Source organism: Ahaetulla prasina, chromosome 1 (genome assembly GCF_028640845.1).
Source record: "Ahaetulla prasina isolate Xishuangbanna chromosome 1, ASM2864084v1, whole genome shotgun sequence".
NCBI lineage: Eukaryota > Metazoa > Chordata > Lepidosauria > Squamata > Colubridae > Ahaetulla > Ahaetulla prasina.
In genome coordinates, this window is record NC_080539.1 from 49681804 (window position 1) to 49706224 (window position 24421).

The window sequence follows — 24421 nt, forward strand, 5'->3', positions numbered from 1 at the left end:
CTTTGCTCATCAGAATGTCGCAAAAGTGCCTTATGTGTCTACGGGACACTGCAACCATCGTAAATGTGAGTCAATTGTCAAGCATCCAAATGTAAATAATGTGGCAACGGGGATGCTGCAACAGTCGTAAGTGCGAAAAATGGTCATAAGTCACTTTTTTCAGTGCCATTGTAACTTTGAATGGTCACTAAGTGAACTGTTGTTAACTGTTGCTGAAGTCTACCTGTGTCTATGGGTGTATCTGTTAGGCTCCATTCTTGACTGGTGCAGGTCGCTTGGAAGGAGATCAGATCTGAACAATGGTTCAGACAGAGAGATACGTTCTTTTTCTGAGGTCAAAAGAGGATGTATCGCTACTTCCAGTTCTCTTCATTTGGAATGGAGGTGTTTGCAACTAAACCAACCCAGCACATCGGAGAAGTTGGAAAGGCCTGGAGTCATTACTTTGGAGTGGCATCTTCTTAAATGGAAGTATGTTGAAGGTCTTAAAAGCCACTTTTATCAACTATTTTAAATATTTTTATTTTCTTTCATACAACACATTATAATTTTGGAGCTTGCTCATGTCCCTAAAAGTTACTGTAGGAAAATTTTCTATGCTATAAACAAGGGGTGTCAAACTCACGTCATCATGGCGATGTCATGTGACGTATTGGGACTTTTTTTCCCTTTCGCTAAACTGGTAGGGGCGGGGCCAGCACATGACGCATCCAGCCCATGGGCCACAAGTTTGACACCTCTGCTATTTCATTTATGTAGGAATGCATTATCTTTTGTACAAAGGAGAACTGCCTTCACCACCAATATTAATATAAATGCCTTAATTCGCTTCTCCACAGGTGGAAATTAAAAATAAGACAACATGAAAGATACAGAAATAAAGAGACTGCTGACTGCTAATGTCATCTGTATATTTTCTGTTATTGTATCTACTATTGTTCCTTCTTTGTTCTGGACGAATTTCTCAATCCTGGACACACACTTGACGTGGCTATGCATCTGTTCAGCAAGCGTTGGTATTATAAATATAATTGTACATATGGTTTTTAAACCATATTTATCTACAAGAAGATATTCTCTTGCCCACAAGGTATGTTATGTTTGATAAAATTTAACTGTTGGTATGAGGCATGGATAACTTTTTTATTTGACTTTTTTTTTATTCTCAATAATGTTCTATTTGTTCCAATGCTTCATGGAAGATCATGTGAAAGAGTAAAGTTGAATAAATGATTGCATGCTTTCAGCTATTTAGGAACTTTATGGTTGCAATCACAATAAAATTCAAAGCTCCACGTCTTCAGCATTATTCCATGCCATTTCTCTTTGAACTAAAACTCTAAAATAATCTGTAAGTAATTAAATACTCGCTTAATATTTCTGCTATAAGGAAGCTGATTTCCCGCCTTTTGAATAATGAGGTATACCTTGTTATTATTTAAATATATTTTTCAGTATTTTGACTATAGGACAGTATTTGAGTTGTTGTCATATAATCTTATAAAACTTTAAATTTTATAAAAGTCCATGTTAAAGTTTTTAAAGAATCCTATCAAACAAAATTGCATATCAAATAAAACTCTTTTCTAGTGTTAAAAGGACTCTAGTCATATGTCCCAAAGAATGGCAACAAACCTAAACAGGTTAGGTAATTTTCCTAGCATTTTCTGGGAGCTATGAAAGTGCACTCTTGTGGGAAATTTTCCAAGCCCACATGTAATAACCTTGTCCATTGTATAGCTTGTGCGTAGATTTATCTTGCAACAGTGTAGTAATTAGAATATTGTTGTGGAACTTACAGAAAACCCCAAAATTAAACATAAGAACTTTCTAGAAGTTATGATTTATTATTATGATACAGAAGAACTGTATAAAACTGATTAGGACACTGACTGATTTTGTGAAATTTGTTTGGAAAAGTATGCTTAAGTTTGTAAGTCTGTTTCATTGAATCAGCTGTGAAATTGCAATACAATAGCTCCTATAGGAGCATCTTCCTAACTTTGAGAGTATCACAATATTCAATATGGTATAAAACTAATTCAGATTATAGTATTTAAATTTTACCAGTTTCAACAAGAGATTGAAACACATTATTGAACCTCTGCCATGAAAATAAATGTGAAATATTGAACCTCTGCCATGAAATTAAAAGAATTTCAATCTGGGTATTTTGCTTAAGTTGAACAAGTTTAAACAAGTATTTTACTTTAATATTAAAAGAATTTATAGGCCAGCAATGAGCATTTGCGCTATGCAACTCAACCTTGTTTTAAAAGCCTTGCTAAAAATCAGATTGGACTTCTAGTAAGAGAGATATTTTCCTGCCTAGGAGGCTGCAGGATGGGGATGAGAGAATCAGGCAGAAAGGGAGAAGAGGATACAGTAGTCATTGTCAGTTTTGGTTCTGCTATCAAGAGACTGTAAAAACCCAAATATTAATTCAGCGTTAATTATCTAGAAAAGGTTTAAAGGTAAAGGTAAAGATAAAGGTAAAGGTTCCCCTTGCACATATGTGCTAGTCGTTCCCAACTCTGGTGGGCAGTGCTCATCTCCATTTTAAAGCCGAAGAGGCAGCTTGTCTGAAGACATATCCATGGTCATGTGGCCAGCATGACTAAATGCCAAAGGTGCACGGAATGCTGTTACCTTCCCACCAAAGATGATCCCTATTTTTCTACTTCTATTTTTTACGTGCTTTCGAACTGCTAGGTTGGCAGAAGCTGGGACAAGTAATGGGAGCTCACCCAGTTACACAGCACTAGGGATTTGAACTGCTGAACTGCTGACTTTTTGATCGACAAGCTCAGTGTCTTATCCACTGAGCCACCACATCTCTTAGAAAAGGTTTACAAGGGTTTTAATTTAATTATAAATAATTATGTACTTTATGGTACAAGAGCTTGTCTTCTATAAAAAATTATGCATATTGATGGCATATTCATTCTCTTTAAAAGGCAACAAGATTTGTAAAATGCTCTGTATACTTCTTCATATCTTGTGTCCTCTTCCATGGAATTATTGTTCTTTACGGAGCACCATTACTAGAGTAAGTATGTCTCTTACAATTCCACCTGGTAAATCATAAAGTTAAATTTTAGAAATTTGAACTATGACTCGGTCTGGGTTTACAGTGTCCCACATAAGACCCTTTAGTGGTAAAGATAATGTGGATTTGCTTTTAGATATGTAGTTCTGGGATAATATTAAATATTAATAATGAAGTCAAAAATGATATGACCCATCTGCTTAGTGAACTTAGAATTAATAATAAAAAAACTTCAGTGACAATTTTGTTTTCCTAGCTTCAAGAATAAATAATGATAGTTCACTGCTGAAGTAAAGTGGGCAGTAATTCTATGAAAGAATGTGCAGTCATAGTTAGACAAGATAATGAGAAAGAGGATAAATTATGGATCAGATGACATTTGGTAAGATTACCATAGATCGCAAATAGCAGCAGCCAATCAATTCTGGTCCAAATAGATTGACCATACAGGCATGTGGGACAAGGAACTGATGGGCTAGAAAAAAGAAGTATATTTAGCGAGGTTGAGAGAAATCAGAGAAGTAGAGAACAGATAACCTGGCTAGATGTGAGCAAAAAAAATGTAGCAATGGTGAAATGAAACAAATGACTATAATAGCGGTACTGGAAAAAGACCTGCTCGTTGGTTCTGTGTGTCCAGAGTCACAGGGCCATTGTCTCTCCAAGTAGGGAATCTTTCTGCATTGACCTTTTAAGGACAGCTGAGGGGAAGACATGACATTGTGCCAGGATAAATGCCTTCCAGTGATTAGGTACTTTGAGTAATACATAATTATTATTCATTATATTTTCATCTCAATGGTATACTGAAATTGTAATTCAGTTGTAGGTAGGTCATTCCATCGCAGGTTCTACATTTTACTGCTATAAATCCATCATAATCCATTGTAGCATAAAGTTTAATTGGCAAAATATAAAAAGAACCTAGAAACTTTGGTGGCCTTAACAAATCAAACAGAAGTTTTAGATTTTTTTTTATCCCATCTTTATTATTTTTATAAACAACTCAGGGTTGCAAACATATGCATATATACTTGAAAGATGAGCAAGTGGAAATGATTTAAGCTCATGATGCAACAGAATACATATTAAATTATAAAATATATAAAGTGTACATATGAAGCTGAACGTTTATATGTCATTTTAAGCTCATTTTAGGGAGTGTTTTAATAATAGATGCAAAAAGTAAACAAAAGTGTTATTGAGACTTAATCATAATGAAAACTAGGTAGGTTTAAGGTGAATTTAATCACACCAAATTTCAAATGGAATTTCATTCACACCAAATGAAAGTTGTTCTGTCTCAAAATAAGTAAATACACACTAACATTGCAAGAAAGACTGATACGTCAGGGGAAACACTAGATATGAATTTCCCCCTCCCTTCTCCAAAGCTTCAAGTTGTCTTTGTAGGATATGTATTTATTTATTTGCTTACTTATTTTGTATAGAGGAACATTAAAATTTTCTATCTTTAGCATGCAGTCTGTAAAGTAGAACTAGCCAAACTAGTAGAACTTAGAAACTTGTTTCTGAGTAAATGTGGGGGTGTTTTTAGATTTTTTTTTATCCCACCTTTATTATTTTTATAAATAACTCAAGGTTGTGAACATACCTAATATTTCTTCCTCCTCCTGTTTTCTCCAACAACAGCAATTCTGTGAGGTGAGTTGGGCTGGGAGAGAGTGATTGGTTCAAAGTCACCCAGTTATTTTTCATGTCTAAGGTGAAACTAAACTCAGTTTCCTGATTTCTAGGCTGGTCCTTAATCACTGAAAACTATATACTGTAGTAAAACAACAACAACGATATTGAACTATTTTAAATAAGAAAAAAAAACAGAAGTGGGGTGAATTTTTTCATACATGATCATCCAAATGTCAATGTTACATCAAAGATCTTAGCTTTTGATGTGTTCTGAGGCAAAATATTCCAAAGGTGTTCCTTCTTCAAATCGCTACTGATGATCACATTATTATAGCAAAGTAATAAAATCAGAAAAATGCTTTTGAGATGTGTGGCGATCACCATGTGGAAGTTTTGAGTTTCAGAATTGTGAAAAGTCAGTTTTTATATAAGAGGTATAAACTGCTTCAGAATCAGACGCTCTTTTTGTTTGGATGTCACATTAAACATTAATCACACATGCCCCAGATTATGAATTCAGAAGGAGATCAGACGCATTTTCTCTTATTTTGAATTCATTATAGCCTGCTATGGTATTCAAATTTGGTAAACATGGATAAATCTCTACTGAGATTTGTTTAGATCTTCATTTTGGGTGACAACAATACACAACTTTTTCTAGGCCAAATGCCACAGTTGAATTAAGTGGGATGTTAGGGACTACTTTTTAAAAACTAAAAGATAAGGTAGAATAAATCCCAAGTTTGATTTTAATTAACTTCTTTAATAATTAAACAATTTCCCTATAAAGCTGTTTATGAACATTAAAATGTTATTTCTAAAGCATGTCTTTCATTCACAAAATCAAATTATGAGTCAATAACACCTCATTTTTTTCTGTTGACAATAGAAAAAATATATCAATCTTTTCAAATCCATTCAGTTCAGTAAATGTGAATTAAGTTTTTTTGATGAATCCATTTTAATTTTATATCCACTAAAACAAATTTTACATTTTAAAATATTATTAGATGTTCTAGTTCTTTAATCTGCGAACCACAAATGCCCTTAATGTGAACTTTAAAAATATTCTCTCGTTTTTAGAATAAAAATTGTATTTCAAACATTGAATCCATCAAGTATATTTATACCTTTCATTTCTCAGATATAGCTAAAACATCTGGTCCACATTGACAGGTTAAAATATGCTTGAGTTGATAAGTTATCACTCTTGTGAATTAGAGAGAAGTCAAGAAAAAGTCTTCCCACATCTTCCAACAGAACATTTTGCCTCTAATTGACATTTAATTTTAATTAGAATTTAATTTAGTTAATATACTACCCAGTCATTTTTCATAATTTCCCATCCCCACTTCTCTCATTATGTTTTAAGTTATCATTAGCTACAAATTTTAGAAATGTCTGGAGCAATCCTGCGTCTCAGAACTCTTAGGCTATAAAGGCTTTCATTTATGCAACTGGTTGATTTCAGAAAAGCAGAATGAATGTTAATTACCATTTAAGCATAATAGTATGTTGTGATTAACTGAACTTCAAAAGCAAAGTTAAAGTCATTTGATAACCTTTCCAGGGGAAGCAAATGGGGAATGTGCAAATCCAGAGAAAGGCTAGATTCATTTGTCTATGGAGATACTCAGTCATCCAGGTCATTGTTGTCCCAAAGTTGCTTTTTCAGGAAGCAATTGGACGTTCTTGTTTTTTCTTTTTTCTTTTGAAGACATTTCACTTCTCATCCAAGAAGTTTCTTCAGCTCTGACTGGATAGTGGGGAATGGAAGGATTTATACTCCTTGCAGACAGCTGGTCATTTGCATTATTTTAGAGAGTCATTGACACCACTTGGAGGTTTATCTGTGTCCTCAGGGTCACTTGAATAGTGCAGATGGGTGTGGAGCCTTCTTGGCTGCAGGATGTTTTTTTTGTCCTGTGTCTCTTCACTGTTGAAGACAGGCGCAGGCTGTTGGGGAGGCATCTGTGTTGTCTGCATCTCAGACTGAAGTGCAAATAGTTCCTGTAGTCTGCAATTTTTCTGGAAATCCATTCATACTCCCACACCATTCGAAGAGTGTTCATCCCAACGTACATAGCTAAAAGTCTAGGGAGATTCTCAGTCATCCACGTCATTGTTGTCCCAACAACTTCACACCCATCTGGACTACTCAGGTGTCCCTGAGGACACAGATAAACCTCCAAGTGACCTTAACAACCCTTTAAAACAATGCAAATGACCAACTGTCTGCAAGGAATATAAATCCTTCCATTCCCCACCATCCAGTCAGAGCTGAAGAAGCTTCTTGGATGAGAAGTGAAATGTCATCAAAAGCAAAAGCAAGAAAGTCCAGTTGCCTCCTGAAAAAACATCTTTTTTTTTAAATTTACATTTATATCCCGCCCTTCTCCGAAGACTCAGGGCGGCTTACAGTGTATAAGGCAATAGTCTCATTCTATTTGTATATTTACAAAGTCAACTTATTGCCCCCCCAACAATCTGGGTCCTCATTTTACCTACCTTATAAAGGATGGAAGGCTGAGTCAACCTCGGGCCGGGCTTGAACCTGCAGTAATTGCAGGCTGCTGTGTTCTAATAACAGGCTTCTTACAGCCTGAGCTATCACGACCTTAGGGATGGCTACGTTCATTCCTACTGTTACCACTGTTTACATGGTGTCTGAAGTTTATTGTTTTTACTTTTTCAATGTGTTTGCCACGATGTTATGTTATATGTTATGTTATGTTATGATAGGCCTTTAAAATAGCTTCACTTTTTTTTCCAGATCAGTCTGGGAGACCTTCTTATTTGCAGTTCTTTTATCCGCCTTTACAACTTTGCCTTGCTTATGTTTGCTGGGACCAAACTTTCCAATATGGCTGAGAGTGTTCAGTAAAAATGGGTAAGTTGCATGCGGTTGGAATTTACAATGCCATTAGTGCAGTTGAGATTAGCCATTTCTTTAATAGTTGTGAAATAGTGGCCATATTCTTATCTGAGACAAGGCATAAAAGGTTACTATATTCTGGTTTAGCAGAGCCAAATAGTAATCTAATGCAGAACTGCTCAATGGCTCCGTCTTCTGCCACCAGAAGTAGTTACAATTGTGATCTCTCTTCTCCATCATTTATTTGAAGTAGAATCTGTACCTTTTTTTTTTTTTCTTAGCAAGTCAGAGTTTATTGCTGGGTTCCAGTTCTGAGTGTTTTAAAAAACAAACTAGTGGTTAGGTTCACATGTCATACTATATAGCTACGGTACTTCTCTGATTTGTGTAAATAGTTCTACCAATAGGAGGCACCAAACTGCAGAATTCAGCTTATTGGGGTGTTTGAATTAGGCTTTAGCATTCAAACCCTAAATTGTGATGCAAGAACAAATCTGCATCATAATTTTGGATATGAAGCTGGCTTCTTATTTACTAATTACATGTAAGATTAACTGTGATTAATATGTCCAATCACATGGTCATACTAGATAGCTGGAGTCCAAAAACTGAGGGTTTCTGCACCATTTCTTTATAATGCTAAACATTCAAGACATTGGCTCATAATAAAACAGTCTAAATAGGTTTATATTATGCTAGTTAATTCTAGTATGTACTCATTGTTTATTTAATATGTTTTGCTTTACTTGTAAAAAAAAACATACTAAATGTTTCTTAGGAAACATTTAGAAAAATGTTCCTAAGAATTTGGGTTTGTATTTTGCATCCTTTCGACAACTGTCTTTGGGGATGAAATGATTTTAATGATTTTTTACATATTTTGTAAATATCCTGTTAAATATAAAGATACAAAGCTAGGTATATGCCGAAGTATCTCAAAAGCTGCTCTGTTCTTAACAACTTGACATTCTGTTGAAAAGGTCAGATCTTGATGTAGAAACAATTTGGTTAAATGAGCCTTGAAATTTAGCTTGTTGGATCTTCTCTGATAATGTCTTTCATGTGCTGAACCCATTTATCTTAAGGCAACCCATTGCTCCTCCCAATTCACCTGTTTAAAATTGAAAGATTTCCTTATAAGTTTATACTCTTCCTTGAGTAGATGCCTATGATGGCTATGCCTTCCACACTTACCCAGCTAGATTGGAGGTGCTATGCAGGTAGCTCTTGAGTTATGATGTCATGTGTCTGCATCATTTAGTGACTACAGTCCTTTTGTGTGCCTGCCATTTTCAGGACATATTACTGTATATTGTAAAGTGGCACTGCAGTGATTTTTTAGTGACTTTTCATCCAGAAGGCATTCAGTCATATCAACTGTGCAAGACTTAATTAGTCTCAGTTATTGTGTATGCTTCTCCAGCCAATGCAAAATGATAACTTACCCTATAAAATGCTTCAGTGGGTTTTTCATTTTTGGTTTGAAAAGCTGTAAAAAACACAATTGTTGGCTGAAAAGCTCATCACATCTACTTTTAAACTATCTGATTTCTTTGTCTTTAACTCTGAAAGTTTGGACTGAAATGATACTATTTAACTGGCACTGTAATACTATTAAGAAATATTCTGTTGCAAAACAATGACTTGTTAGCATCTTTACAGCCCAGGGAGCGATAATTTTTATCATATTTTTGTTTCTCATTTGCATTTTCCCCAGTTTCTGTGAAATAGATTGCTTCGTTCCATGAGTCAGAGAACTCTGATATGTCAGTTTCATTTTTTTCAGCATCTTTTAGACATAGATGATGCAGATGTGGGTTGAGAAAGCAAGCTGTATAATCTTTTTGCTTTCAGAAAGTCCATCCTTAAGAATAAGAAAAATATAGATATATTTTATAAAATAATATTAAATTCTAAAACAATATTAACTTGAAATAAAATGTAAATATCTAGATTTTTTTAAAAAAATATTGCAAATAGGACAACAAAGTGTACTTCTCGTATTTCTTAATAGGCACAGGAAAGCTTTGGGATTTCAAAGTAACATTGGATGATAATGATCTTACTAAGATTATAGTAGGTATAACCAAAGACAACTAGTAAAAGCACAATAGAAGTCCTAAAATGAACTGAATTAATTTCTGAAAACACATGTTTTTCTTTAAACCTGTAGCTTAGAAGAATCTAAAAATACAAGATTACATAAGCACACATTCCATTATCACATGATGGCATGACATGTATGAAGCTTCTCGAAAACTCCTCTGTACATTTGTCAGAGAATGATAGTGAAAAAGGCAAATAACAGTTTTATTAGGCAAATAGTTTTGGCTTTTGGATCTTCTGAAAGGTCTTGGGGAGTCCCATGGGTCCGGAGACCACATTTTGAGAACCACTCCTGTAAAACATCAAACAGTTAAGTGTCAAATTTTCTTTATCAACTAAGTACCATCATGATAGTTTTGTTTATCACATATACAAATTGAATTAAAACACCTGCAGAGTTTTTAAGGACAAAATTATTTGTGCCTGACTCAGTCATCTCAAAGGTGCTTTTTCAAGAGGCAACTGGGCTTTCTTGCTTTTCTTCGAAGACATTTCACTTCCCATCCAAGAAGTTTCTTCTGCTCTGAAGTCCTTGTATTTTATATGGATTTGGTTATCTAATTTCTGAAAGTGAGTAAACAAAAGTTCAAAGCAAAACAAAATGAAAAACAATCTAGATCAGGGGTCTCCAACCTTGGAGGTTTTTCTAGCTAATTGAAGAGAAAGAGGATCTTATTCATCATAGGCAGATAGCATTATTTTATATTAATATAGAGAAGAGCATACTTGTACATGTATATTTTGTAATGCCTGTGCTGGCTCTGGAGCTTATATATAGTACAGATTGCTTCTCTTCTTTTATGCTGGAGGCATAGAATTACCAAAGTTTCTTCCTGCCCACCCAATCTGTTTTCCTAACCAGCTATTTTCTCTGGAGGGGGTGGAATGAAATTCAACCAATTTTAATTAAAACCCAACGGCTGCTGTTAAATAAGCAGAAATCCCCTCAGATTTGAGTAGGGAGACATCTGGCTTCACTTGCAGAAAGCAACAGCTCTGTTGCTTTTTCACATAAGTGCTATTCACAGTTTCCATAACCATCTGACAAGAATATAGATTTCACCAGTGTAAAAAGTTAGTGATTTTAATTGAATTATTTCTCAGTTGTGAATTTAAATTCTCAGCTTATGAGCCTTTTGTTCCCAGCTGAACATAATTGCTAACATAATGAAGAAATTGCAGTATATTCCAAGTGCCTCATGACCAAATCTAAAATTAATTAGTGAATCTTGCTATGCATGTGGAATCCCTAAATTGCATCAATGCCTCTGAGGATGGTATTCTCGTCCAGTTGACAGATTCTGTTCCAGTAGTTTTGCTGAACAGAATATGTGTTCCAGTATTTATGATGCAGCATTTTTGCAACGTGATTTTCAACGAAGGTACATTTTTGACTATATTTTTTTCTCAGAATTATAAATGATGAATATAAAATTTGGACTCATCTTGTGATTTATTTTGTGTGCTATCAAGTCAGTGTTGACTTTTAGCAACCACATATATTTTCTCCATTTGTCAATCATTTTATACTTCTTATCTGTGCAGTTTTCTTGGTTAAAATACAAGAATGGCTTTTTATTGCCTTCTCCCGTGCAGTATGAATTGATGTCTTTGTTCTGATGATCCTCCACCTCCAGCATCTTCCTATGTGGTTGACCTGGTAACTTGGTTATGTTTAGTATTGCTGCTTTTATCTCCGCTCATTTTTTTAAAATTTTTTATTGTTTTGCTCTGATGTTTTTAATCTCATTTTTATTCCCTGATAACCAACCAGAGTAATATGTTTGTGTTGAGCAGCCATATGAAATGAATGGATGAACAAATGAAGGAACAAATTAATTAATAAACAAATGAATAACTAATAAATCTTTGCTACCCCAAATAAGTGTCTGTTTGCTTTAGCTCTGCAGTTAGTATGACCTTCACGCCTCGAGTGTCCCTGCTGGCAATATATACTCTTGGCATACATTCCTGACTTCCTTTCCTCATCCCCCACAAGAACACCATCATAATGAGGCAGCAGAGTTGGGGGCAGGGTGTTGTTTGGTTTATGGCTTGGTGGATTGTACAAACTCAAGTAAAAGTTGCTTTTATTCAGTTAACTATGCCATAGTTATTGAGCCGACATAGCCATAAAGCTAACCAAAATTTTACCATTCAAGGCAATTCTGGAAGATTTTCTATAAAGTAGTACAAGCATCACATCAAACCAAGATTTAGTGTACGGCTCATATATTGTCTCTTTTTTCCCAAGTGACAGCTCCTTCCCTTTTTTCCTGCCTGTACACTTGAACAAAATGCCAGACTTGTCTTAGAGCTTGCCTTAAGCCAAGAAGAAAGAAGATGGGAACATGCAGGAGCCACAAAAGGATTATTTTAATAATCAGCAATGTAGAAGTACTTTAGCAATAAAATGATATGCTTCTTAATTGCATCATACAATTTATTTCCTACAGGAGGATCCAATAAAACAGCAGGTGCATGTGGAAATTTTTTATTTAAAAAAATCAAAATCTTTTGACCATTTTATCCTTTCTTAGAAAATAATGAGCTGCATTGGATATATAGAAAATATTATTTAAAGAGTTACATTTTCAGTATGGAAAAAATCATATTTAAATTTCATAACTACCACTTGACTCCCTTGCTAGCACTTTCATTATCTTATTATCAACATAGAATTAAATTGATTCAGAGTAAGTAGGAAAACCAGCATATTGCAGAAATTATCCTAATTGAGGGAGATGCAAAGTTTTCATGCTGCAGGAGGAAAAAACAATTTCCATAATCAGCAGAAATAGAAGAAGTGCTTTATATAGAAACTTTGCCAGGGTGGTAGTTTATATTGTGACAGATAGTTAATGAATTTTATGGGTTCTTAAATATACTATATTTATTATAAGGAACTTTAAAAAGTAAAACTATTTTTTGAAATTATCATCGGCAAAACAAATTATAGTTCAATCTGGAAGCATATAAAAACTTAATGTTTTCCATGAAGTCTGTATTTTGGACTTCATGGAAAACATAACTTATAAATTAATATGACTCGAGAAAAATAAAGGGAGTTTATTATTATTTTTGCCAGAATATCCTGACTGATGAATCCATCTAAAAAGCATCCCATTAGAGACTGGTGGTGATAGAATATTAAAATCTAATTTTGAAGTACAGTAATACAGTCTTGCATATGGTGAGTAAACAAATCAAGCAATAAAGAACACACAGTTTTAAAGATTAACCTTCTTCCACTTTTATAGGGCAATGTCCGTCTGGGATAACAATCTCCAGATTACCACAATATGCAGTGTGGTGGGAGCCTGGCTTGGAGCATTTCCTATTCCATTGGATTGGGACCGTCCATGGCAGGTTGGTTGCTCTATTTTATATAAATTACGTAAAACTGACCAGCTCCATCTAGTCCCATATTTAGTTTATAATTACCTGGCTAACTCCTTATAAAAGCTTGTAAGCAAAGTACTAAGGATCTTTTCTAGTTTGCCTTCCAGCATTTCCTGGTGATCTTTAAGTTTTCCTTTGTAAAGACTGTTGAAAGTAACATGGTAGAATTTTTTTTTCTAACAAGCTGGAAGTAGATGAAGCTACTTCCTCAATGTGAGTTATGTGTTGTCAGAATACTTTCAGATGTACTCGATGCAAGCAAGGCCTTGCTGCTTGCTAATGTATAGCTAATGACATTTCTCAAGTTCAAGCAGTAGCGAGTCAGCATCCAGCCCATTAATGTCATGGAGGCCCTACATCTCTTATGCCATCTGAGAACGTGGCCTGTGGTGTGCTGCTACCTTCCATTAAAAGCACTTAACAAAATGCATTTGAAATGGCTATTGGCTTCAGATTGATCTTTGAAACAGCCTTAGTTGAGCCACCCCTGTGCCGAAAACATGTTTTGTAGTTTTCCAACAAGCCCTTAAGCATTTTGCTGCTTGTAGGAAAAATGAGAAGCTGGCAGGATTGCAGGACAACTGTACATTCATTTGCCAACATTATTGTTGAGAAAGGGAGGAGAGAATAAAGTGATCTGCTAATAATGTAAAGTGGATTAAAATGTTCTCAAAGCAGATATACCCACAACTAGAGGAGAAGGATATTTGGCATTAAGTATTCTGAATCTTGCTAGATTGAACAGAATGCCTGATGTAAATGAATGTATTCCAGTTTTAATTAATTAATTAATTAATAATAATAATAATAATAATAATAATAATAATAATAATAATAATAATAATAATAATAATAATAATTTAATTTGTATACCTCCCTTCTCCCGAAGGACTCAGGGCGGTGAACAACCAAATAAAATACAAAAACAAACACATACAATATTAAGAACAACCCTTAAAAAACTTATTCAATTGGCCAAAAATTTAAAATACATTTACACCCTATAAAATTACAGAAATTTAAAACCCATTAAATCAAATTAAAATTTTAAAAATCAAGCCAGTCCAGCAATACGAAATAAATAGGTTTTAAGTTCACGGCGAAAGGTCCTAAGGTCAGGCAATTGTCGAAGTCCAGGGGGAAGCTCGTTCCACAGGGTAGGAGCCCCCACAGAGAAGGCCCTCCCCCTGGGGGCCGCCAGTCAACATTGTTTGGCTGATGGCACCCTAAGGAGTCCCTCTCTGTGGGAACGCACCGGTCGCTGGGAGATAGAAGACGGCAGTAGATGGTCCCGTAAGTATCCCGGTCCTAAGCCATGGAGTGCTTTGAAGGTGGTAACCAATACCTTGAAGCGCACCCGGAAGACAACAGGTAGCCAGTGCAGTCTGCGCAGGATAGGTGTTACATGGGAGCTCCGAACCGCTCCCTCAATAACCCGCGCAGCCGCATTCTGGACTAGCTGGAGTCTCCGAGTGCTCTTCAAGGGGAGCCCCATGTAGAGAGCATTGCAATAGTCCAAGCGAGAGGTAACGAGAGCATGAGTGACCGTGCATAGGGCATCCCGGTCCAGGAAGGGACGCAACTGGCGGATCAGGCAAACCTGATAGAAAGCTCTGCTGGAAACGGTCGACAAATGCTCTTCAAAGGACAACCGCCCATCCAGGAGCACGCCCAAGTTGCGCACCCTGTCCATCGGGGCCAACGACTCGCCCCCAACAGACAGCCGCATCTGCAGCTGACTGTACCAGGGTGCCGGCATCCACAGCCACTCCGTCTTGGAGGGATTAAGCTTGAGCCTGTTCCTCCCCATCCAGACCCGTACGGCTTCCAAACACCGGGACAGTACTTTGATAGCTTCGCTGGGATGGCCTGGGGTGGAAAAGTACAGCTGCGTGTCATCAGCGTACAGTTGGTATCTCACCCCAAAACCACTGATGATCTCACCCAGCGGCTTCATATAGATGTTGAACAGGAGGGGTGAGAGAATCGATCCCTGTGGCACCCCACACATGAGGCACCTCGGAGTCGATCTCTGCCCCCATCAACACCGTCTGCGTCCGGTCAGAGAGGTAGGAGGAGAACCACCGATAAACGGTGCCTCCCACTCCCAACCCCTCCAACTGGCGCAGCAGGATACCATGGTCGATGGTATCAAAAGCCGCTGAGAGGTCTAATAGGACCAGGGCAGAGGACTAACCCTTATCCCTGGCCCTCCAGAGATCATTCACCAACGCGACCAAAGCCGTCTCCGTAATGTATCCGGGTCGAAAGCCGGACTGGAACAGGTCTAGATAGACAGTTTCATCCAGGTACTGGGGTAGCTGACATGCCACCGCACTCTCTACAACCTTCGCCGTGAAGCGAAGATTGGAGACTGGGCGGTAATTTCCTAAAACAGCTGGGTCCAGGGAAGGCTTCTTGAGGAGAGGTCTCACCACCGCCTCTTTCAAGGCAGCGGGAAAGACCCCCTCCCGCAAAGAAGCATTTGTAATCCCCCGGAGCCAGCCTCGTGTCACTCCTGCATGGCCAGCACCAGCCAGGAGGGGCACGGATCCAGTAAACATGTGGTGGCATTCAGCCTACCCAGCAGCCTGTCCATGTCCTCGGGAGTCACAGGGTCAAAATTATCCCAAACAACCTCAGCAAGACGGGTCTCGGAACTCTTGCCTGGAACTACCCAATTTTGATCTAATCCGTCCCAAAGCTGAACGATTTTATTGTATAGATAACCATTAAACTCCTCGGCACGCCCTTGTAATGGGTCCTCCCGCCCCTCCTGATGAAGGAGAGAGCGGGTTACCCAAAACAGGGCGGCCGGGTGGTTATCTGCCGATGCAATGAGGGAGGAAATGTAGGAACGTTTCGCATCCCTCAATGCCACTAGGTAGCTCCTGCTATAGGACCTAACTAGTGTCCGGTCAGCCTCAGAACGGCTGGATCTCCAGGCACTCTCTAGGCATCTTCTCCGGCGTTTCATCTCCCTCAGCTCCTCGGAGAACCAAGGAGCTGGTTGAGACTGACGCCGGGTCAGAGGCCGCAAAGGCACAACAGGGTCCAAAGCTCCAGCCGCAGCCTGTTCCCAGGCCGTGACTAGTTCTTCAGTCGTGTCGTGATTACTATTCTTGTACCCTTTTCGCCTCATATTAAATACAAATGAACTTTCTATATATTTCAAAAATAATAATGAAAATTTGGGACATTGGTTTCTCCCTCTTTTAAAAAAAGCATGCATCCAATTATATTCTCTCATACTTTTGCACTAGATGGATCTATCATAAATAACATATATCAAAATATAAATTAAATTGAGGACAAACCCTCCCAAATCCAAGATATTAAAGGGACACACTAGTGTCCAATTTCCAAACATGCCATGGCTACAGGAGGGGAGGGGAGAATCCCAAGAAACAGGATGAGGTAGAGTTCCCCTTAAGGGGCAAGACTGCCCCCATCCTCCATTTTCAGAGGAAGACTTTAAAGGCTGCCTTCACCATCTTTGTGTACCCAGAACTCAGTGCTAATCTCCCATCAGCAAAATGCTTGACGGGAAGAGGACTCTGTTGAGCAAGGGGTCTTTGAACAGACTTACTGGGATATATCACTTTTCATGTATTAGAGTTAAATTTGTGGATGAAACAGTTTTTAGTTCATTAAATCTACATTAATGATACCTTAAGATGCTTCTAGGTTCCTGGAAGTTTTAGAAAGCATTCTGTCAGCAATATTTTGTTTTACCATAATTTCTCCTTTCAGAAGCTATTAGAAATGGCTAGGCACATAGCAATAAATGTAATTATAGGTGTGGTACAAATTGGCAGAGCTTTCAAATTCACTACCAGGCTTTATCACCCTCTTAATAAGGGACATTGAATAAAAAGTCTGTGTGTGTGTTCATGCATATATTAATGTACAATATTGGCGAATATCTGTAACTCGGGTGTAGGATGAGGGTGAAGGTTTGTTTTCTGAGCTTGTGGGTTGGTTTCCGACATTTGGTTACCAGGCTAAGTACCATCTTCAGTGGAGTTTAGTTTATCCCCTGAACTCCGCTGAAGATGTTACCTAGCCTGGTAACCAAACGTTTGGAAACCAACCCACAAGCTCAAAGAACAAACCTTCACTCTCATATATTAATGTTGCAAAAACAATTTATAAATGTTCCTTTACCTCAAAACTGTAAATTCTATCAAGATGGATCACCAGGATTGTGCTGGAGAAACAAGGCTCAAGAAATAATCAGCTGGATCATTTATATTGTTTTAAGAACAAATGTTTGGGTAAAAAAAAGAGAGAATTGACTTATAGAAAAAGGAATAATTTTACGAATGAAAGAAAGTCTAGCATTGCAACAGCAAATCCTGTGCAGAAACTTGCAAGACCTATACAGAGTTCACGTACTTCATGCTTCCTCTTGGCATTGGTTATAAACGAAGGCAAAATGATCTTCTTGATAATGCACTTTTGAGAGCTTCTGATGCCTTGAAAGCTGCAGCTCCTGGATTATATAATAATATGTTTATATCCAAGTAACCCTTTTCTAGTTCTTTGGATTTGCCTTAAGCTGGTGCAAAATGAAAATTGTTACATTTTTTTTGTCTCCGCTTATTTCAAGATCATACCTTCAGTCCTCTAAAACTATTTCTGCAATATCCATGAGAGTAGTGTAGTGGATATCTGTAGCTCTTACAATACCTCTAACATGTTTAATAAAGAAAATGTGGGAGAATGGAAAAATGACTGCACAGTATGAGAAGCAGAAGAATGCTTACAGAGGGAGTGAGTTATTTTTGTAGTCTGTCGTGTCCCACTCCTCCGCTGACGGCCGGGTCAGGGAAATCCGAATCAGGCTTGCCTCTGCAGCTCTGCCCAAAGTCCTAGCAAAGTCCTCAGAGCAGGCAGGAGACCAGTAAGTGACTTCAGCAAGGTAAGTTCGACTTTTGCCTGACTCAGAGACTGCCAGAAAGTAGATCCTTTATATAGGCCATGGGGTGTGGCTCCATGACTCAGCACTCATTAAGGCCTGCCCCTCCCTTCCTTCTGTTGCCTCCGCCTATCCAATCTTCTGATGCGAGGATCACTCCAATCAGCAGTTGGTAATAAACCCTCCTCAGGCTCACCTGCTGTGGAGGAGGGGGAGGGGTCTAGCTGCTCCGTTTGCCTGGGCATGGAGTCAGGGCTGGGGCAGGGAAGTGCTCCTTCTTCTGCAGTTTGTCTGGGCATGGAGCCAGGACTGGGGCCGGGAGGCATACATTCCTCCGTGTTCGGGAGCAGATAAGAAGGCCCCGGCTGCTCTGAGGGCGGGCAAGACACAACATAGTCCTAGTTTGGAAAATGATTTTCGTAGCAGAGGGAATTGGCATGATAAGAGTTAAAAAAAAAGAAAGAGTTGGAATAACAACTTTTGGAGTTAACCCAAAATTAATTGCCATGCAGTTTGCCTGTACTGATAGTGCTAACCTCTGTAAATCAGGACGTGTTTAGGTCAGCCTTGTATCTAAGTGATGGAAAAGGATATTGTGCACCCCTCTTCTTCCATGACCATATTCTCTTTCCTGACCTAATTGGAGGGGAAAAAAAATACCCTGAGCCAAAATCGGCTCATTTCAAAATTTAACTAGGCTTTGGTCCCCAAAGAATCCTGGTTATGCAAGGAACAAGAAACAGCCTTTAGCAGTATTAATCTCATTAAATCTGATTGTGTGAAGCTATTTGCCTTGGCTCCTTTCTGAGTTTTATCGGGAAATCTGGTCTGTACCTTTAGGATAGACTTCGGAGAAGGAAGATGTAATCAAGGTGATAGCTAGGAACATAGCAAACCAATTACCTTTTTTAATAGTAGTTGATCAGATTCATATATGTTGAAGATAAGGGGAATTAATGATACAGGTTGTGCATACAAAGACTAATACACCATTGCCCAGATTATTTTTTTTATTATTGTTTAATGTCTGGTTAATTCCTGAAGAGATTGAATTTATTTTGAAAGAAAATGTCCATTAGAAATTCAGCCTTCACCAGACCAAATAGCGCAGTATGTTAGTACTGAAATATACACTGTTTAACATTCTGCAGAAAATATGCAATGCCATGTTACTGAACATGAATAAACAAATCTTTGGTTTGAAAAAGCAGGCATGACAAATTGAAATGGTGACCTTTCTTTTTCAGCTGTAAATACAAGGCTGAAGCAAGGTCAGTAAGAGTCCCTAAGGCACCTTATGAACATATTATTATTATTTTGACTGCTCTTCTGAAGACCTCCAAATAATGCTAGATATATAACACACTAAATGCACATTTAGTGATATGAAGATTAAGCACAAAAGATCAAATCAAAACAGATTACAAACAACAAAGGAGCTGGTTTGATGCATTCCAGGTAGTCCTTGATTTACCACCATTGGTTTAGCAAATGTTTAAAGTTACAAGCGCTGAAAAAAGTGATTTACAACCAGTCCTCACACTTATGACTATTGCAGCATCCCAAAAGTCATATGATTGTGTTTCAGGCATTTGGCAACTGGCATGTATTTACAATGGTTGCAGTGGTCTGGAGTCATGAGATGATAATTTGTGACCTTCCCAATTAGCTTCCAACAAGCAAAGTCAATAGGGAAGTCAGCCGGGCAGGTTACAAATTGCGGTATCTTGCTTAACAACCATGGCAAGAAAAAAAAGTTGCAAAATTAGGTGCAGTCGCTATTTACTTAACCACCATACCACTTAATGAGGAATTTCCTTGTCCCAATTGTGGTCGTAAATTGAGGCCTACCTGCGGAATATGATGGAAAATCTAACAGCTAGGAGAACATATGGAATAAGTTGACTTTTTTTCCTGCCTGCTCTTTTCAAAATTGAAATAGGTTTGAAATAGCCTCCCCAGGTAGAATCAAACGTCTGTCAATTATGTTTCCAAAACAACCGTAAGAAAAGATATTCTATAATTTGTTGGTATGCCTGCATATTGCAAAAGCTGGAGACAGGAGCTAAATGCCACCCACACACAGACTGTTTTGCATTATATTGCCTGGATTACATTTCATTTGTAGTCCAGGAGATGAATAAAAAACAAGATGAAGGACAAAGGATTGTAAATTGTGCCTTTTATAAGGGTTAAGGAAATATAGTGTGTACCTGTACCTTAGCATAGCAAAAGGTAAAGGTAGCCTGGACCTACAGCCTTCTACAAAAGAGGAGAGATAAATTGCAACATACTGTTTTTCTTCATTTAAATTAAAAGATGACCTCTATTGTGCTATTTGGGCAAACAGGTTTTGGAACTAAAGCCAATTCATTAATCAAATAATTTAATCTTTAATTTTCCCTAAATGTTTAAAAGTCTTTTATCAAAATAAACCATCGGTATTAAGAAAGTTAAAGTTCATGGATTTTGATAGCAGTTCTCTGGTTTGTCTAACTGGGCATTGCCTTATACATAAATAAATTCTAGTAAATAGTTGTCTGTATGAACTCCCAAACAGTTAGATCAGTTTTTAAGCTTGGATGCACAATTCTTTGGATGTACTTCATTGCAAGAGCCAAATCCTAATCATAATTGCTGAGAATCATGAGAGTTGTCCTGAGAGATGTAATCATAGGGTATTACATGAAAATAGCTGAAAGACGTCTACAGGTCAGCCCACCAATGTACTAAGGGGTCCCACTGACACCGCAATGATTGTTGAAAATATCTGTGCATACTTTTAATACCATAGAAATGGTATGGATCATTGTATATCATCCATATTAAGAGCACAGAGTAACAACTTTAACATTGGAGCAGATAACTATGATTGCTGCAGTGTTATATTTGCAACTCTAAAAGGGAGAGCAAGACATTCCCAGTTCTTCAGGCCAGATTATTTACACTACGTGCAATGGTCGTGCATGCAGGAGCTGTGTCTTTGCACAAAGTTGGGTTTTGGCCACAAGTTCATCGTTCTAAGAATCATTTTAGAGTAGCTAGCTTAGAGCAGAATGTGATTCATGCCAAGGAAGGCTACTGTGCCAGCAGTTTGCATTCATAGGTTAAGAGACCCTTTTCTAAGAGACTCAGAAAACTCAGCAGAGTGGAAATAAATATAGGCTTGGTTAAGCAAGATGTAGCCTGTTCAACGGCTCTCATGTATGCGTGTGTGTGTGTGTGTGTGTGTGTGTGTAAGGAGATGGGATGAACAAACCCTTCCTTCCCTATTCTCACTACCTTCTATATGTGAAGGGCAGCTGTACAGTAAGACTCCTCCCTGGGTTACAGAATCTTTGAACAATTGATTTCAGTGTGGAGAAGCAAGATGAGCATGAAAGAATAGTAGAACTAGCTAGCCCCCATTCCTCTTTTTTGTCACATGTAGAGCTCAGGCAAAAGAGCTATGAGCGAATGTCTCTTAAGGTGGTTTCATGTTATCTACATTTACGTAAATATTCCCATCTGCAATTAATTTTATCTTTCATAACAAAATGGGGGTAAGTAGCTTGCTCGAAATGAATACTCTTTAAAATATTCACTAAAATGTCTTTATATTTATAGCTTGTAGATTTCAAATCTGAAAACTCATTAATAAACTCTAACCATTTTTTTAAAATTTAAACATTTTCAATATGCTTTAAGAATGAACTTGCAGCTGCAGGACGCATTCATAATTATAAAAATGTAGTCCTGTTGAACCTCAACTCGTCCATTCCCTCTGTGGCAGCAACCCCTTCCTCCTGTCATTGTTAAGCAGCAAAAATGAAAGAGGAAAACGCCTCTGTAGAGTTATATATAAAAATTCTTTTTTTATAATTTCATCTATTGTTAAGCAGCAAATATTTCTTGTCTTGCCCAAATAAATCCAGCTTGGACTGGATTTCACTTCAAGAAAGAAAAATGATCAAAATGATGCCTTGTCTAATTAAGGAACTCAATTGATTGCATATCCATTGGAATTTAAAGCAGCATTCATTTGCAATGCATTCATTTTTATTACACTGTGACATTTCGTGAGTTAATCAGTAAAACCAATCAAAACTGTTTTATTGCTAAAAAGGTACCCTTCATAATTGACCAACTTTTAAATCTTATCTTTTGTGTATGTCTATATGTGTGTATGTGTGTGTGTATGTGTGTGTGTAGACACACACACACACATTAGAAAGCAGGCACTATCTTGGAAGTAGTATTTATTTTTTTAACATTCTGAAGCTTTCTCCTCTAGGATATGCTATGATGTTATTTTTTTTAAAATGACAAGTATGCTTTTTCTGTATAGTTATTTTGTTCCATTCAGACTCCATTTCAGTTGATCAATTAGCTGGCTTTTTTAATTATGTCTTTGACTGATTAATAGCCCGAGTTCTTACATACAAGTAGAATACTATCTTCATTTTATTCTGGGTGGATCTGGATAGCTACTTATGATTTCACCCATCACAAACAGATCTTAGAGTACAGTTTTAAGGCTTAAATTCAGATAGTGCTGCATAAATGGGGGATTCTGCTGCCATGTTTATATCTTCAGCTGTGTAATACTAACTAAGGAATTCCACATAAATATCTGGCACTGCTCCCAGAATTTTCATCCTTACATGTTTCAAATCTTGACTAAACTCAGAGGAATATTGGGATATAAACTGCAGCTCCACATTATCTACCCAACTTGGAATTCCAAGTGCACATATAACACACAGCAGTAAAAAAATTTCAGGAATTCATTAATGCCAATTAATTTCATTTGAGAACAGCACCAAGAGGTAGGAAGAGTTGAAAAAGAGAGATCAACTTCTTTTAAGGATGGCTGGATCTAGTTCCAACCATGGGAGCATTCCCTGAACCAACTTCTGCTCACATTTCTCTTGCTGGTAAAAACGGGGCATTTCGGTATAGAACCCAGTTTCATTCCCCTAATATTGTGGACCATAAGCAGCTTCAGAAAACTGCAGGAAAAGCGGTAAATTGGGAAAGACCAGCAGTTTTTCCATTTTATTACAGGGGTTTTTCTCTTGGATCAGAAGCCACCAATGAGGGAGAACCTTCTATCCACAGAAGATAGATGCTCAGCTCTAATTTCTAGCATGATAGCAGAACTTTGCCTTGCAAATATACATGGCTATTGCAATGAAAAGTCATTGCATGAAGCAGTCATTATGACGTGTACCCCTGCCTTTCTCTTTGATTATGGTCTCCTTTAATATGTTTCATTCCATTGTGCTTCAATGTCAACTCTGTTACCCAGCTACCTAGGATTGAAAGAATGTAGTAGGGAAGGGAGAAGGAGCAGCTTAAAAACAAAACGGCAAATTAACTGGAAAATAAGAATACATCAACTGCTCTGACCACAGATACACCACATATTTCTTACCTGGTTCTGATCAAGCATCATATGCAATAGCCACCAGCTAGTTACACTTTAATGCACTTTAAAAACTGTACAATTGTTCATATTCCTAACACATGTTTGATAGCTATTACGCCCCCCCCCTTTTTTTTTTTCCATTCTGGGTAAAAGCATGTCAAGCTTTGCAAAGGATTCTGTACCCCATTTTGGTGTCTTTCAGTCATACCAAAAACTTGTGCTCATTGAAGTTCATCCTTTTCTTCTTCTAATGCAGCATTTTCCTCTTTCAGGTATGGCCCATTTCCTGTTCACTTGGAGCCACCTTGGGCTACGTGGCCGGTCTCCTTATTGCATCTTCGTGGATATATTGGAATAGAAAGCAGCTTACATACAAAAGCAGATAACTGGCACAAGGAGGAAAGGCGTTTTGATTGTGAGATCCCATGAAGATTGCACAGGGCTATGGTCAAAGCAAAAGGCTTTCCAAATCTTTTCAGAGCGTTGTTGGGCTTTACTCTTCTTGTTTTACAGCATGGTCAACATGTGCCGGCAATGTGATCATACATTTGTTGTATGTCCTAAACTACATTACCCCTGAGAGATTGTACGTTCCTTCCCATATGAATAAAATCTTCACAGTAGATGATGCTTGCTGCTTCGCATATTTGTGATTTTCTCCCTCCCCCTGTAGGTTTCACCAAATGCCAGTTCCTAAAATCGGCTTCCCTGTCAATCAGTGGATTTCGTAATAAGGTGTTGCTGTCTTGAAGTGTATATTTGCACAGTGTCACAATTTTCACAATATGTGTGGCCATTGTCCCAGCAGCTTTCATGTGATCAGGCAACAATTAATGCATCTTGAACCTATTCTCTTTTTCATTGTGTGTTTCTTTGGAGTTAGAATGGCTATAATGGCTTCATCAAAAACAGTCTTCAAGCCTTTCTGTGTTAAAGCTGAGCATTCCACATAGCAATAGGCTCCTATCTGTCAAGAAAACAAATGGATTTAATAGCTATAGAGGCAGTCGG

The 24421-nt window shown here is 37.6% G+C and overlaps 2 protein-coding genes across 9 annotated transcripts in view; one reads left to right on the plus strand and one right to left on the minus strand.

The window, feature by feature from the left end:
- PIGF (phosphatidylinositol glycan anchor biosynthesis class F) overlaps window positions 1-24040 on the plus strand; it is a 24887-nt gene extending 847 nt beyond the window's left edge. For 2 of the 5 annotated variants that reach the window (XM_058165197.1, XM_058165196.1), the window contains exons 2-7: window positions 249-471; window positions 840-1090; window positions 2958-3049; window positions 7470-7586; window positions 12938-13046; window positions 23683-24040. In XM_058165197.1, the coding sequence (XP_058021180.1) occupies window positions 863-1090; window positions 2958-3049; window positions 7470-7586; window positions 12938-13046; window positions 23683-23796 (660 nt within the window). In that variant the 5' untranslated portion in view covers window positions 249-471; window positions 840-862 and the 3' untranslated portion in view covers window positions 23797-24040. The remainder of the gene's footprint in view (window positions 1-248; window positions 472-839; window positions 1091-2957; window positions 3050-7469; window positions 7587-12937; window positions 13047-23682) is intronic. The other 3 variants (XM_058165200.1, XM_058165198.1, XM_058165199.1) reach the window with 2 other exon arrangements.
- Window positions 18997-24421, minus strand: part of RHOQ (ras homolog family member Q) — a 54293-nt gene continuing 48868 nt past the window's right edge. For 3 of the 4 annotated variants that reach the window (XM_058165203.1, XM_058165202.1, XM_058165201.1), the window contains one exon: window positions 18997-24377. In XM_058165203.1, the coding sequence (XP_058021186.1) occupies window positions 24222-24377 (156 nt within the window). In that variant the 3' untranslated portion in view covers window positions 18997-24221. The remainder of the gene's footprint in view (window positions 24378-24421) is intronic. The other variant, XM_058165204.1, reaches the window with a different exon arrangement.